The 16124-nt window shown below is 34.3% G+C and overlaps 2 protein-coding genes across 2 annotated transcripts; both read left to right on the top strand.

Moving 5' to 3' along the window:
• The first annotated feature begins 2821 nt into the window (after window positions 1-2821).
• Window positions 2822-6392, top strand: LOC111986446 (pentatricopeptide repeat-containing protein At2g20710, mitochondrial). Its single transcript, XM_024018078.2, has 3 exons — window positions 2822-3521; window positions 4263-5650; window positions 6030-6392. The coding sequence occupies exons 1-2, from the start codon at window positions 3219-3221 to the stop codon at window positions 5493-5495; spliced, it is 1536 nt and encodes a 511-aa protein (XP_023873846.2). The 5' UTR covers window positions 2822-3218; the 3' UTR covers window positions 5496-5650; window positions 6030-6392.
• A 1107-nt stretch (window positions 6393-7499) lies between these two features.
• On the top strand, window positions 7500-10700 carry LOC111986447 (pentatricopeptide repeat-containing protein At2g20710, mitochondrial). The gene is made up of 2 exons (XM_024018079.2): window positions 7500-7888; window positions 9325-10700. The coding sequence occupies exons 1-2, from the start codon at window positions 7622-7624 to the stop codon at window positions 10567-10569; spliced, it is 1512 nt and encodes a 503-aa protein (XP_023873847.1). The 5' UTR covers window positions 7500-7621; the 3' UTR covers window positions 10570-10700.
• The last annotated feature ends 5424 nt before the right edge of the window (window positions 10701-16124 follow it).

Genomic DNA, 16124 nt, shown 5'->3' with positions numbered 1-16124 from the left:
TTTAGTCATGCCCTTTGGGTTGACTAATGCACCATCCACTTTTCAGGCTTTAATGAATTCTATCTTTAGACCTTATCTAAGGAAATTTGTCCTAGTGTTCTTTGATGACATTTTGGTTTACAGTTAGTCCATGGATGCTCATTTATCTCATCTTAGGACCGTTTTGGAGGTTTTATTGTCACACAAATTATATTCTAAGCAATCTAAGTATGTGTTTGGGTGTCCTGAGATGGAGTATTTGGGTCATATCATTTCTGATGAGGGTGTTAAAGTAGAACCCAAGAAAATATCAGCTATGGTGCAATGGCCAATACTTGATTCTGTCAAGGCTTTGAGAGGTTTCCTAGGGATGACTGGCTATTATAGGAAATTTATTAAGGGTTATGGTAGCCTTGCACAACCCTTAACTGATCGCCTAAAGAAGGATTCTTTCCATTGGAGTGATAAGGCTTTGGAAGCTTTTACAAGGTTGATGAAGGTTGTGACTCATCCTCCTATGTTGGCTCTTCCTAATTTTTCTAAGCCATTCATAATTGAGTGTGATGCTTCAGTGAGGGGTTTAGGGGCTATACTAATGTAGGATCAGATACCTATTGCTTTCCATAGTCAAGCATTGAAAACCAAATACCTTCATTTATCCACTTATGAGACTGAATTGATGGCTTTAGCTTCTACAGTAAAAAAATGGAGATCTTATCTGTTGGGAAGGCCTTTTGTGGTTAAAACTAACCGCTAGACCCTTAAGTTTCTGCTTGAACAGAGAATTACTACCCCATCTCAACAGAAGTGGCTTGCTAAACTCTTGAGATATGCATTTGCGATGGAATATAAAAGGGGTAGTGATAATAGGGTAGTTGATGCCTTGTCTAGACAGTTTGGGACTAATTCTGACTTACCTGCTTCTAGTTCTGTTTGCTAGACAAGTTGCTTGATGCTTTTAATAGTCCCTGACCCTACTTGGTTGGATGTATTGAAGGGTGGCTATTCATTAGATGCTTCTGTCCAACAGCTTATTGCTGCTGTCCAAGCTGGTACTCCTCTTAAGGGCTTCACTTTTCAGAATGGGTTATTGTTTTACAAGGGTAGGTTCTTTATTGGTCCATCTTGTCCCCTTAAGCTTCAATTTTTGCATCATGTTCATGGCAGCCCCTTGGCTGGCCACTCTGGGTTCCTGAAGCCTTATCAGAAGGCTAAGAGTGACTTTTATTAGCATGGAATGAAGTATGACCTCAAGAAGTTCATCAGGGATTGTGATATCTGCCAAAATATCAAGTCTGATACATCTTCTCCTGAAGCCTTATCAGAAGGCTAAGAGTGACTTTTATTAGCATGGAATGAAGTATGACCTCAAGAAGTTCATCAAGGATTGTGATATCTGCCAAAGGATCAAGTCTGATACATCTTCTCCTGTTGGACTACTTTTACCACTGTCTATTCCTAGTACTCCTTGGATTAATGTGAGCTTAGACTTTGTGGAATGTCTTCCTAAATCTATGAGGTATGAGGTTATCTTGGTGGTGGTGGATAGATTAACCAAGTATGTGCATTTTGTTCCTGTTTCTCATCCATATAATGCAGCCAAGATTGTCTCTCTTTACATGCATCATATCTTTAAATTACATGGCATGCCCTCTTCTATTGTGAGTGACATGGATGCCATCTTCACTTCACTATTTTGGTCTAAATTGTTTAGATTGCAAGGCATAGTTTTGGCCATGTCCACTACCTATCATTCTCAGACAGATCGGTAGACTGAATTTGTGAATAGAAGTTTGGAGCAATATCTAAGCGCTTTCACTAGTGATAGACCTCACTAGTGGGCTTTTTGGCTACCATTAGTTGAATTTTGGTTTAATTCCTCCTTTCATACTAGTTTGAAGCTAACTCCTTTTGAAGCTTTGTATGGCTTTCCTCCCCCTAAGCTCCAAGGTTATGTGCCTGGTACTACTAGGGTGGATGCTTTGGATTCATTGTTAAGTCAAAGGCAAGCTATTTTGGACACCTTAAAGATTCATTTGGCTACTGCTCAAGCTAGAATAAAGACCTAAGCTGATAGGCATAGGAAGGAGAGGTCTTTTGCAATGGGGGATTGGGTTTTCTTGAGATTGCAGCCCTATAAACAACAGTCATTGGCTTCCAAGGGCAAGTGGAAGTTATCTCTAAGATATTTTGGGCCATTTCAAGTATTGCAAAAGATTGGTAATGTGTCTTACAAGTTGGATTTGCCTTTTGAGTCAAGAATTCACCCTGTTTTTCATGTGTCATGTCTGAAGCTAAAGTTGGGCTAGCATGTCACACCCCTACCTACTTTGCATCCTGTTGATGAGTCTAGTCAAGTACTTACTGAACCTATGGTTGTTCTGCAGAAAAGGACTAGGTCTTTGAGGTCTAGGGTCATCACTGAAGTCTTGGTGCAGTGGTTAGGTGCTTCTCCTAATGATGCAACTTGGGAATCCCTTCATCAACTACAGCTCTCTTTCCCTCATCTTGTGGGCAAGGTGCTTTGAATGGGAGGGGTAATGTTAGGAACCTATATTCCAATTGCAGTGTAATTGTACATGTGGACTTTATTGATTGCAATAGATAGGTAGTTATTAGTTAGTTACTTTGGGGTTAAGGGTTACCACACTAGTTAATAGGGTGAAGAGTGGTTAAGAGGGTGAGTTGGTTGTTCTGTGAGTTAGTTAGATTTACATGGGTATAAGGAAGGAATTGTGTAACAGAATACATGGATTGTTTTGATGAATAATACATTGCTCTCTCTCTCTCTCTCTCTCTCTCTCTCTCATCTTCCATGGAGGCTAGGTCCCCTTGAGGTGACCAACCCATTTCATTCCAATTTACTAACAAAACCCTAACAGCACAACCACCACTACAACCCCAACAAACCCATAACCACAGACATCTCACTCACACAAACCCAGACATCTCACTCACACAAGCCCATACCCGTGACTATAGTTTACTATAGCGAGGTGTTAAAAATAAATAACTTTCATACCTATGATGTAGTTGCTTTTTGTGTTTTAAGCTGCTAAAAACTAAAAAGCCTAAAATAGCATTTGAACTTTCCAAATATGAAAATATATCCCCTCGTTGTGAAGGGGTTTCTGTTTGCCTCTCCGACCTCCGCTTAAACCCCAATCTTCATTCCAGCTTAAACCCTGACTATAATTCCCTCTCTCTCTCTCTCTCTCACACACACACACGCACAGAAAATGAGGCTTCGCTGCCTGAACAATATCATTCCCACTCTGCCTCAGAACGCTCCAAGTCCTTTAACTTTAGCTTCACTTTTCTCCACTAAAACCTTAGCCCCACCTTCCTCCTCCTCCTCTTCTTCTTCTTCTTCTTCTTCCTGTTCTCTCTACGATCGCATCCAAGTCATTCGAGATCCCAAAGTCTCGGTAGTTCCAGTGCTGGAACAATGGGTCAATGAGGGACGACCCGTTCAAAAACAACACCTCCGATCACTGGTGCGACTCATGAAAGACTTTAAGCGCTTCAATCACGCTCTCGAGGTCTCTCTCTAAACCCATTTCTTCTTCCTTTTTTCCCTTTTCTTATATGTGGATATTGGATTTTATTTCATTGAATGTTATGTTATAGTATCTATTCATGCCCAGTTCGATTTACTCAATTTTGTGTTCTTGTAACTCTTTTTTGTGCTTGATTTATTCATGAAAGCAATATGTACTTAAGTTGGTTTCTGCAAATAATTTTGTTTGATTTTAGATGGACTTTACCATTGGATAATGTAACTTGTGTATATATGGCTGAAATCATTTTCAAAATTGTTTTTCCCCTTGAGTTACTTGTAATTTCCAAAGTATTCCATTGCCCCGTGATTGTCTATTCAAATTCGATACAATCTTTCTGTTTTTAACATTTTGGGTATGTGAATTATTCTTGCTATTTGATTCTATGGAGAAACTTAGGTAGTCTTCAGAGTCTACTTTCTGGCTTAAAGATTGCAAATTTTGCCCAATTCTAATCTGGATTTTCTTTTTTTTTTTAACAATAATGAATAATCTGATTTCAATTCTTTGTTACCCCTTTGTTGTTTTATCCATTTACTGTCATATAATGGTTCATGCAGCACCATAACAATATGAGAAGACTAAAGTATTGCCAAAAATTCTGATTATTTGTATGACGTTTCAATTAATTGTTGACTACATGTGAAGTAATTAATTTCTCCCTCTCTGTCTCTCTTTTTTTGTGTTTTTGTTTTTTTTGTTTTTTTTTTGTTTGTGATTCAGATATCTCAGTGGATGACTGATCGTAGGTATTTCACATTATCACCAATAGATGTTGCTCTTAGGTTGGAATTAATTCACAGAGTTCGTGGACTAGAGCATGCAGAAAATTACTTTAATAATATTTCAAGTAATCTAAAATCGGTCAATGCGTATGGTGCTCTTCTCAGTGGCTATGTTCGAGAGAAATCTGTTGAGAAAGCCGAATCCATTATGCAAAAAATGAAAGAGATGGAGATGGCAGTCTCATCCTTTCCTTACAACATGATGATTAACCTTTACACTCAAACTGGAGAATATGATAAAATTGACATGTTGATGCAAGAGATGGAAAGGAAGGGAATACCTCAAGATAAGTATACCATGCTAAACCGAATGGCTGCTTACATTGCAGCATCTGACATTTCTGGAATGGAAAGGATTTTGAAGAGGACAGAGGAGGATAGGCACTTTTCTGTTAACTGGAAAGTGTGTTCCATGGCAGCAAGTGGATATCTGAAAGTTGGGATGATTGAAAAGGCTCTTGCAATGCTGAAGAAAATGGAGGGAAATATTCCCCTTCAGGGAAGGAAATCGGCCTTTGACTTTCTTCTTACACTCTATACAAACACTGGCCATAAGGAGGAGCTTTACAGAGTGTGGAATACGTACAAGCCATCAACCAAACAAATAGATGGATCATATGCCTGCATGATTTCATCTCTTGCAAAGCTGAATGATTTGGAGGGGGCTGAGAGGATTTTTGAGGATTGGGAAGCCCAATGCACTGTGTATGACTTTCGGGTGTTGAATAGCCTTCTTTCAGCTTACTGCAGAAAGGGTCTCTTCAATAAGGCAGAATCAGTTTTAAAAAAGAATATGGAAGCAAGAACACCTTATGCTAGTACCTGGAATGTGTTAGCTTTGGGGTATATGGAGCATGAGAATATGCCCAAGGCAATTGAGATGTTGAAGAAGGCACTATTGGTTGGAAGACAAGGTTGGAGACCAAATCCCATCATTTTGTCTGCCTGTCTCAATTACTTAGAAGAGCAAGGTGATGTTGAAGGAATGGAGGAATTCTTGAGATTATTAAAGAACTTGGTTCCTTTGAGCAGGGAGATGAATCACAGATTGCTGAGGACTTGTGTTGGAAGTGGGAAATCAGTTTCTGAGGTTCTTAGTCAGATGAAATTGGATGGTTTTACTACTGATGATGAAACACAGAAGATCCTTGAAATAAAACCAAGTTTATAGCTTAGAGGAACTCCATAAATGTGAGCTCTAAAAGGTTATAGCTGGTTCAAGGGACCTTGAACTTACTGTGATCCATCAATATTCAACTCTGGATGCCATTTTACATTTGACTTTTTGTTGGCTGGATCTTTCATTTGCACTGAGGAATCATAAAGGTATGGTCGGAGTCTCTTTGGGAAAAATTACATTTTAAACCCTATAGTTCAGGTATGTAACAAATTAAATCCTATAGATTCAAAAGTAACAGGTTAAACCCTGAGGTTTCAAAAAGTAACAATAAAACCTCTACCCATTTAAGTGGAATCTCGTTGTGCTTGAAGTTTAATTTGTTACCTTGCCAAATCTCAGGATTTAATTTGTTACTTTTGAGACTATAGGGTTTAGAATGTAATTTACCCTGATCTTTATTATCCATCACAAGTCCTAGTATCTTGGACTTTCACCAATGTATGATAAAACCATAAGACTTTGTTCTGTATTGTAGCATTGTCTCTGCTTATAGATGAGTTCTCATCCTATGCTTTTATGCTACAGGAGTTTTTCCCATAGAGAACTGGATGATGGTGTCTCTACACTCTAAATTCAAACTGGGAGCTCGTTTAGGACAGGACTGAACAGAACATTTACAAAGAGGATGCTGAAATTGAAGGAAAAATCTTGAACCTTAGCCATAAAGACCATATTTTATCTTTAGATTAAACCTCCGCCAAGTGCCAAGGCTGATGTTGCTCAATTATTCTTGATACTGTTGTATATCTTCTAGTAGTAGTACTTTTATTTAGATTTGCAGATGCTCTTTAAAATTATCTGATCTCTGCTCTCAACGAAAACACCAAAAGTTTCAGAATTTCAGTTGAATATTCTAATTAAAGCGGCTGTTTGCTCTTCTTCCCTGAACTTGTTTGTTTGGTTAGACCATGTATACTATACGTGTATGTATTTATAAAAATAAAAAATAGAAAATCAGCCCCTCAAATATGGGATCTTGTTTAATTTTGGCTCCTTAATTTAAAAGGTTCTGATTCAGTCCTTTAAATTGAAAAAGGGAGCAATTTTATCCCTTTGTTTAATTTTCATACCTCTTATGCTTTCATTTTTTGCCCCTTAAAATATGAAAGTTGATATGATTTTAGTTCCTTCATATAAGATGTCTAAACATTCTATTATGATCAAGAAATAGACGGGGAAAAATTTGAAAATTGCTACATTTTAAAATATGAGACCAAGATCAAACAGATGTCATTTTTAAGACCAAAAAAAAAAAAAAAATTTCCCCCTATTTCAATTATCTTATTCCTCATATATAGAGGCATATGGATTGAGGGCTCCAGTGATAGTCCATAAATAACATCCTTTATTAGAGGGTTGGGTTTATGAGTTAATTCAAGTATCACAAAAGTATCAGGCAAACAAGATAAGCTTCCACTTCTTCACTTTAAATAATTCTTACATTTTATTATTTTTTTCCTCTATGTTTCAGTTTTACACATCATTTTTTGTTACAATTTGTTGAAGTGGTCAATGGTAAGCGATAAATAATTACTTTTATATGAACCAATTGGTTTTTTACTACTTGCAATAGATCATATCAGAGTTCTAAAAATTATGCTGCTAAACTCTCTCTTACAAGAAAGTAGAACTCCACATAATATTGAGGTCCATAAATTAATTTTTTTTAGAGAGTTTCAACTAATGGGGTCCACTCCTGATGATAATTCTATTATCATATGTCAATCGGTTTTTTTTATGTAGGCAGGAATTAAACCTTAGATCTCTTATTCAGTCATCAAAAACTTTACTGGTTAAGCTAACTGAAACCCATATTAAAGTTCATAAATTTTAAAAATACACAAATTAATATTTATATATTTCAAATTAAGCTCTACAAATTTTTTTTTGAATTATGTAATAATTTATATTAGAATAGAGTAGAATTTTTATTTAAAAAAAAAAAAAAATCATTAGCCCATTGAAAAAGCCCGGAACCCTAACATCTCAAAAATAAAAAAATAAAAATAAAAATCCCTTAAACCCTGACTAAAACGTTGAAGGGTTTTCAATTTCATCTTGTCTCAAAGACTCAAACCCAGTAAAAGGTTTCAAGGGATCACTCCTAAGTCCTAATAATGAGGCTTCTTAGCTCAAATCCATGGCGTGGCTATGGCATTTCAAGGGTTTTGGGTGTGTTCTTCTACTCCACAAGAACCCTAGCAAGACCTTCACCCCCAATCGACTCTCTGTACAGTCGGGTATCGCGGGCCGGAGACCCTAAGGTTTCGATCATTCGAGTCATCGACCAATGGCTCGAAGAAGGACGACAAGTCCAACAATCTGATATTTTAATGATGATCAAACAGCTTCGCAAATTCCGTCGCTACTCACAAGCTCTTCAGGTTTCATTTCCCTCAAACCTAAATTTCTTTCTATGTAAATACGTACATGTGAATGTATGTATGATTGTCTATATGTATATAACTATGTATTTTGTAAATGGGTATTTGAATTTGGTTCAAAATGTATGCATAATAGGTTGTAAATGAAGTGATGAATGTATGATAGAGGAGCCATTAGCCAAAATTTTGACTTGTATTTTATATTTGTATATGTGTAGTATAAGCTAGAGGTATGGGGTTCAATACCTGCGTTTCCATGATGTTGTTAACTTATTAAAAAAAAAAAAAAAAACTTATGGGATGAAGAAAATGAAACTTATTTTTAAGGCTTACTGAGTAAAGATTTTATGGGCTTTTAGAATTGTTTGTATAATGCGGGTGGGTGTGTTTTATAGGTATGTTTTTGGTCTTTTGATTTGTGAAACAATTTCCAGATTCTGGGAAAATCAAGAAACATGAAATTATGTCTTTTGAATATTGGAAAGAAGGGATAACAAAGTGGCATGCAGAAGGAGTTTATGTTAAAATCACAAATACACTGATGGGTTTAAGAAATTCGGAAGTGGTTTCTATCATTACCTTTCAGTTACTAATTGCTACCACTTGCACCATCACTAGCGGCAGCATTATTACTATAACCACATTGTTGCCATTGCAAATTTTTACTAAGCTTTATGCAACCACCTACATTAATTATGAAAAATTTATATATTTAACTGGAAATAGATTTTCAATATTTTTTTATGCTTTTTTTTTTTAATATAAAGCTGTTTAATGATCTAAAAAGTTGAAGATAAAACGAGAGCCATTTGTTGGTTTCCTGATTTCAACAGGCCCTAAATATAGAACTCTTAAATTAGTTTAAGAGAAGGATTAGTGTAACAAAACCTAAAATAGTTGGGTTAAGTTTGGATGATATTGCCATCTTCTTATAGAAAACTGAACAAAGAAAGTCAGATGGAAAAACTGTGGTTTATAACATCTATCAGGTCTTATACGACTTAAACTCTAACTTATTTCATATGTCCAGACATGCCTATACTAAAATATTGACGCATTGTTAACTTCCACCATTGACTTAATGATTGCTGACATAATCTCTGTTTTTCCTTCTCCAATTATTTACTCTCATATTTCTGCTACTTGGCACTGTGAGTCTGACATTTTTTTTTTTTTTTTTTTTATATAAGTAATAAAGTTTCACAAAGTTAATGTCATTTTACAAAAATTTCATAAGTTGAGTATTGCTGATTGGAAATTGGTTTCCATTATGAACATTTGCCACCCCTTTGTGTGTGCTATTTTTTTCCATGGTTGAACAAGTTAGTTGGCAGAAAAATTGTATAGGAAAGTGATTTTCTACTCAAATTATCTTAGTTTGGTATAATATGATCATAGTCTTCATATTGATGCTCCCGAATCTTGTTTTGTGTCAGATATTTGAATGGGTCAGTGACCAAAGGCACCACGACCTGTCTCCTGGAGAAATTGCAATTCGACTAGATTTGATCTCAAAAGTTCATGGCCTAGAAGAAGCAGAGAAGTATTTTGATAGCATCCCAAACACTTTAAGAGTCTATCAGGTGTATGGTGCTCTTTTAAATTGCTATGCAGAAAATAAATCTTTGGATAAAGCAGAGGCCACCATGCAGAAAATGAGGGAGCTAGGTTTTCTGAAAACATCTCTGTCTTTTAACGTTATGTTAAACCTCTATTCTCGGATGGGTAAAACTGAGAAACTACACGTTCTAACGAAAGAGATGGAAGAGATGGGCATTGATTGGGATATGTTTACATTTAATATCAGGTTGAATGCTTATGTAGCCATGTCTGACATCAAGGAAATGGAGAGGCTTCTAACAAAGATGGAAGCTGATCCTCTAATCACCATTGATTGGAATTCTTATGTTGTGGCAGCAAATGGCTACTTGAAAGCTGGCCTACATGAAAAGACTTTGGAGATGCTGCAGAAAGCGGAGCAACTCGTTAGTAATAAAACAAGGAAGAGTGCTTATGAAATCTTCCTTACTCAATACACTGCTATTCAAAATAAAGACGGGCTTTACCATATTTGGAATTTGTACAAAAATATGGGGAGATTCTACAACTCTGGCTATCTTTGTATGATAAGCTCATTACTGAAGCTAGATGACATTGATGGTGCTGAGAAGATCTTGGAAGAGTGGGAATCTGAGAATACATTCTTTGACTCTCGGATTCCGCACCTGCTGATCTCTGCTTATTGCAGGAAGGGTCTTCTTGAAAAGGCTGAAGCATATATGAACAGGCTTATAGAGTGTGGGAAGGAGACAGAATCAACCAAATGGGGTCGACTTGCAACTGGCTATCATGTACATGGTCAGATGGAAAAGGCAGTGGAAACAATGAAGAAAGCAATCTTGGCAAGTCAGCCAGGATGGATGCCCAGCCGTTTTACTTTGGCTGCATGTCTTGACTACTTGAAAGGGAATGGGGAGGCGGAAGTGGCAGAGGAGATCTTGAGGTTACTTAGAGAACATGTTCATTTCTCAACTGGAATTTATGAAAGATTACTAAATTATATTCACAGTGAAAATAAGGATTCCGGAGCCTTTGATCATATGAAAGCAGATGTTCGGACAGAAGGGGATGATCAAGATCAGGAGGGTGAGATTCAAGGGGGTAATGGATCTCAAGCCTGATGGCAGCAGCTGAGTTATATGTAAAGCTATGTGAAGTATTCAAATGATTGCTAACACAAATGATGAATTGTCTAATCTATAGCACTCTACTTAGCAAACAAATACACCCCGTTAGGTTCTAGTTAGTTTTACTAATTATGCATTTTGCAAACAGTCTTCCCCCTCATATTTCTTCTCGTAGTTGTCACAGTGATCAATGCTAGTTAGGATTGTTCCCGCTTAACCTAAAAATCATCCTCATTCGATTGTTGGTCATTTCATTACTATAAGCAGGATAAGAACCAACACCTTCTGCAACACCGCAAGGTTTATTGCTCTCATTTGATGAGCAGTCAAGTAGATGGCCCTAATCTTCAAGATTCGAGTTCTATTTCCCCTCCTTCAACCGGCTTAGATTTAAGTTCATTTACCAATGTTGTTGAATTAGTTGATCGCCTATCCATATTACAGTTATCTTTCTGCCTAGTGACTAGGTAACCCCTGCCTTTGCATCCAAAGATATAAATGCAAATGTTTATTCTTATTGAGATTTAAAGTTTTTCGTAATGGTTCACTGGTATAGCACTATAGCTCATGGAAAATTGTAGTCATCACGCTAATTCACCACCAAAAGATATATATATATATATATATATTTTACTTGGTATATAATTTCAAAGCATATTGCTTTAAAATGAATAAAAATGCTAATCTCAGACACCATTTTGAAAAAAAAGGAGCAACTGCTAAATGCTACTTGGTATAGTCTCGTTTTTTCCCCCTCTTTTCTTCTCATGGGTTGACTATAAAGCTATCCTTCTTTTTGTTTTTGGTTTTTTCATTTTCTTATTAAATAGTAATTTATTAAAAAAAGAAGAAGTTAATATCATAAAGAAACACATATAAAAGAGAAGGGCCAAAGAAAGTCTCATTGGGCAAAGTTTGAGCGCTACAAAAAATGGGCATTTCTAAGGACAACAGAAATGTTCCATCATCACAAAAAGGAATTGTTCAAAGGAAGTTATAACTTGTAAATCTTCAACACTAAGGGCTACATGGCAGTGGATTGAGCACATTTTGCAGCATCATTTTCCTTCTATAATGATTCTTGGGTGGGATGCACCCTATATACGAGCTGACTACCAGGACTGGTGGCATTTCAGTTCAGCTACAAGCCTACAACGATAAACATCTTCTGCGGCATAATATTTCTTTCAAAATATATATTTGACTTTATATTTGAAATACTGGTTGAAGAATTATTATTATGCTAATTTCTTTTAGAATGCCCCAGTTGGCAAATTCAGTCATAATTTGGCAACTTGATAAAAATTAGTCAGTTTATGTATAGGTGTGGCACATGGATTTTACATAGTAAAATAAATTTATTATACCGTATATTGTATCTATGTATGATTTAAAAATAAATAAATAAAAAGAAAAATCCCATTTACCATATGAAACAAAAATATTCAAAAAAATACATGCTTTTTTTTTTTAATAATTAAATGTATAAAACACGTATTGAAAGTTTTCTAAATTATACTTATAACACAAATACTGTAACTTAACTTAAGATCAATACTTTTACTAAGAGTATATGACAACAGAAATGTTCCATCATCACAAAAAGGAATTGTTCAAAGGAAGTTATAACTTGTAAATCTTCAACACTAAGGGCTACATGGCAGTGGATTGAGCACATTTTGCAGCATCATTTTCCTTCTATAATGATTCTTGGGTGGGATGCACCCTATATACGAGCTGACTACCAGGACTGGTGGCATTTCAGTTCAGCTACAAGCCTACAACGATAAACATCTTCTGCGGCATAATATTTCTTTCAAAATATATATTTGACTTTATATTTGAAATACTGGTTGAAGAATTATTATTATGCTAATTTTATTTAGAATGCCCCAGTTGGCAAATTCAGTCATAATTTGGCAACTTGATAAAAATTAGTCAGTTTATGTATAGGTGTTTCACATGGATTTTACATAGTAAAATAAATTTATTATACCGTATATTGTATGTATGTATGATTTAAAATAAATAAATAAAAAGAAAAATCCCATTTACCATATGAAACAAAAATATTCAAAAAAATACATGCTTTTTTTTTTAATAATTAAATGTATAAAACACGTATTGAAAGTTTTCTAAATTATACTTATAACACAAATACTGTAACTTAACTTAAGATCAATACTTTTACTAAGAGTATAATTGTTTATTTGGATAAGGTATGTCATTATGTACAAAAATTAAATTATAAAAATCAATATTGTCAGTTCCATTTGCTATCCATATTAAACATAAATATTTCTTTTTTATTATAATCTTTATTATTTTATCTATATATACACACACACACACTTTGTCCCTTAAATAATACTTGTAGATGGTTTTTTTTAAACTAGCACGAAGTGGATTGCATAAAAATTCTTGCAATCCATATTGCATAAAAACCTTGCTCTTGCGAATTTGAACAAAAAGATCGGGACTAAAAGAATGACTATATGCAAAAATAGAAGTTATTTCTTTTATTATATTATAATTTATTAGCATACTTGTCCAGTTAAAAAAAAAAAGACTGTTTGATTATAAATTTGGCTTTATTCTAATGCTACAACTTCCTTTAAAAAAAATTAATATTGCTAAATGTTTTTAAAATCTAATTGCTGAATTATATATTCTTTACATTCTTAACACACATGTTAAAGTTTGTGTCAATCAAATGTTATTTACTATATAATCCATAATTTTTTTTTTATGCATAATTTTATTCAACAAAAACTTGCAATTGAAATAATTGATAATGACATAGTTATTGATTTTTGATATTTTAGAAATTTTGCAAGCATAGAAGATATAAGAAGAAAATGTAATCTAATAGTAGATTTGTCAAAATTCTCATCCAATAAAAAAATATTAAGTGAATTTGTAAACTTATGCTACAAACTTGTCCTTATTTAAGTAAGTCACATAAATCATTAAAAATGTCACGTGAAACTATAAGCACATCTGGCTAGTTTTTTTAACAGCCACATAATGGGTTGCATAAAAATTCTTACAACCAAAATTGCATAAAATCCTATTTACGTTTTCTATGCCATATTTTTACAACATATTTTTAAGGACAAAATTTAGCTCCAGACCAATTTAGAGAAATCACCTCTAGCCTATTATGCAACGATTTATAAGAATATTTATGTATATTATTCAAATTGGTTTTGATGAAGCCAAAATCGTCAGTTGGATCACTCGTCAAATCCGAAGCTTTAGACAATCTTGTAGGATTTGCAAGATAAAGAGAGTTGATCGAAGAGACCATCGAATTGTGCCTGGTAGGAGAGTCTCCGATGCTTAAGTTAGTATCAGTCCATATCTTTTCTACTATAGATAGCATTTTGTAGTGGTTTTTGACATACCTTAGCCAACGGACAGATTGTCCCTTTTGTAGGTGACTTAGGTAGCAGTTGGACATAAATAAAGATGATTATTACCCTAATTGTAACGTTCTTTGTCTTAATGGGAGAGTTTAAGACCTTTGATAGTCATTATTAAATGTGTTGACCGGTTACTCATCTTTCTTTGATGATCTACTAATGATGCATTTATCATCCTTTAAGATAGGAGATTTTAATGGTTTTTATGGACTCATCAGGTTTGGTGCTAAATGTTTTTTTATTTTCTTGTTTGTTAAATGGTAAGCTTTTTTCCTACTTTGATAGGACAAAGTACCTTGATAAACAATGTGTTAATCCTAAAACTCATTTTCTATATGTAACTACAGTTTATGGCCTAGAGTTGCTATTGATATTGCAGAAACCGATGGAAAAGCTATCTGAACATACTTCAGAAGTTCAGCGATAGAGGTTTAGAAGAGCAATCAACAATGTGTTAATCCTCAGTCTTAAAGGGCTTGAACACCAAATTGTTCACATATGAGCATGATCAACATGCTCGATTCATAAATTTGCAGTAATGCAGTTTACATTATCATCACGGGCCTCGCTTGGGGTTGGGGACAAACAAATTGACTAAATGTGAAACACAAGAAAATCATGTTTTGACTATGTCGGTGGTTAAGATATTTCTATGGTTTAATTTAGTTGTACCATATGAAATGTCCTATCGTCCTTACAAAACACTGCACTGCAAAGTGCAAACACATCTTGGAAATTTGAAAAGCTTTTAAGGTAAAATACAAAGATAGCTTTAAAGGTGAAAAGCAAGAGGCAAAGTGTGAAACACATTTAATTAGTAAGAGTCTTAAACTGAAGAATATTTTTCATCCAAAGAATCCGTGGAGCAATTTGCTTAAATTAATCGGTTAAAGAACATTTTAAAAAAAAAAGACTGTTTGATTATAAATTTGGCTTTATTCTAATGCTACAACTTCCTTTAAAAAAAATTAATATTGCTAAATGTTTTTAAAATCTAATTGCTGAATTATATATTCTTTACATTCTTAACACACATGTTAAAGTTTGTGTCAATCAAATGTTATTTACTATATAATCCATAATTTTTTTTTTATGCATAATTTTATTCAACAAAAACTTGCAATTGAAATAATTGATAATGACATAGTTATTGATTTTTGATATTTTAGAAATTTTGCAAGCATAGAAGATATAAGAAGAAAATGTAATCTAATAGTAGATTTGTCAAAATTCTCATCCAATAAAAAAATATTAAGTGAATTTGTAAACTTATGCTACAAACTTGTCCTTATTTAAGTAAGTCACATAAATCATTAAAAATGTCACGTGAAACTATAAGCACATCTGGCTAGTTTTTTTAACAGCCACATAATGGGTTGCATAAAAATTCTTACAACCAAAATTGCATAAAATCCTATTTACGTTTTCTATGCCATATTTTTACAACATATTTTTAAGGACAAAATTTAGCTCCAGACCAATTTAGAGAAATCACCTCTAGCCTATTATGCAACGATTTATAAGAATATTTATGTATATTATTCAAATTGGTTTTGATGAAGCCAAAATCGTCAGTTGGATCACTCGTCAAATCCGAAGCTTTAGACAATCTTGTAGGATTTGCAAGATAAAGAGAGTTGATCGAAGAGACCATCGAATTGTGCCTGGTAGGAGAGTCTCCGATGCTTAAGTTAGTATCAGTCCATATCTTTTCTACTATAGATAGCATTTTGTAGTGGTTTTTGACATACCTTAGCCAACGGACAGATTGTCCCTTTTGTAGGTGACTTAGGTAGCAGTTGGACATAAATAAAGATGATTATTACCCTAATTGTAACGTTCTTTGTCTTAATGGGAGAGTTTAAGACCTTTGATAGTCATTATTAAATGTGTTGACCGGTTACTCATCTTTCTTTGATGATCTACTAATGATGCATTTATCATCCTTTAAGATAGGAGATTTTAATGGTTTTTATGGACTCATCAGGTTTGGTGCTAAATGTTTTTTTATTTTCTTGTTTGTTAAATGGTAAGCTTTTTTCCTACTTTGATAGGACAAAGTACCTTGATAAACAATGTGTTAATCCTAAAACTCATTTTCTATATGTAACTACAGTTTATGGC

This window comes from Quercus suber, unplaced genomic scaffold, assembly GCF_002906115.3.
Source record: "Quercus suber isolate HL8 unplaced genomic scaffold, Cork oak 2.0 scaffold_423, whole genome shotgun sequence".
Classification (NCBI taxonomy): Eukaryota; Viridiplantae; Streptophyta; class Magnoliopsida; order Fagales; family Fagaceae; genus Quercus; species Quercus suber.
The sequence above is the reverse complement of the archived record's forward strand: the minus strand, read 5'-3'. Positions and strand labels throughout refer to the sequence as shown.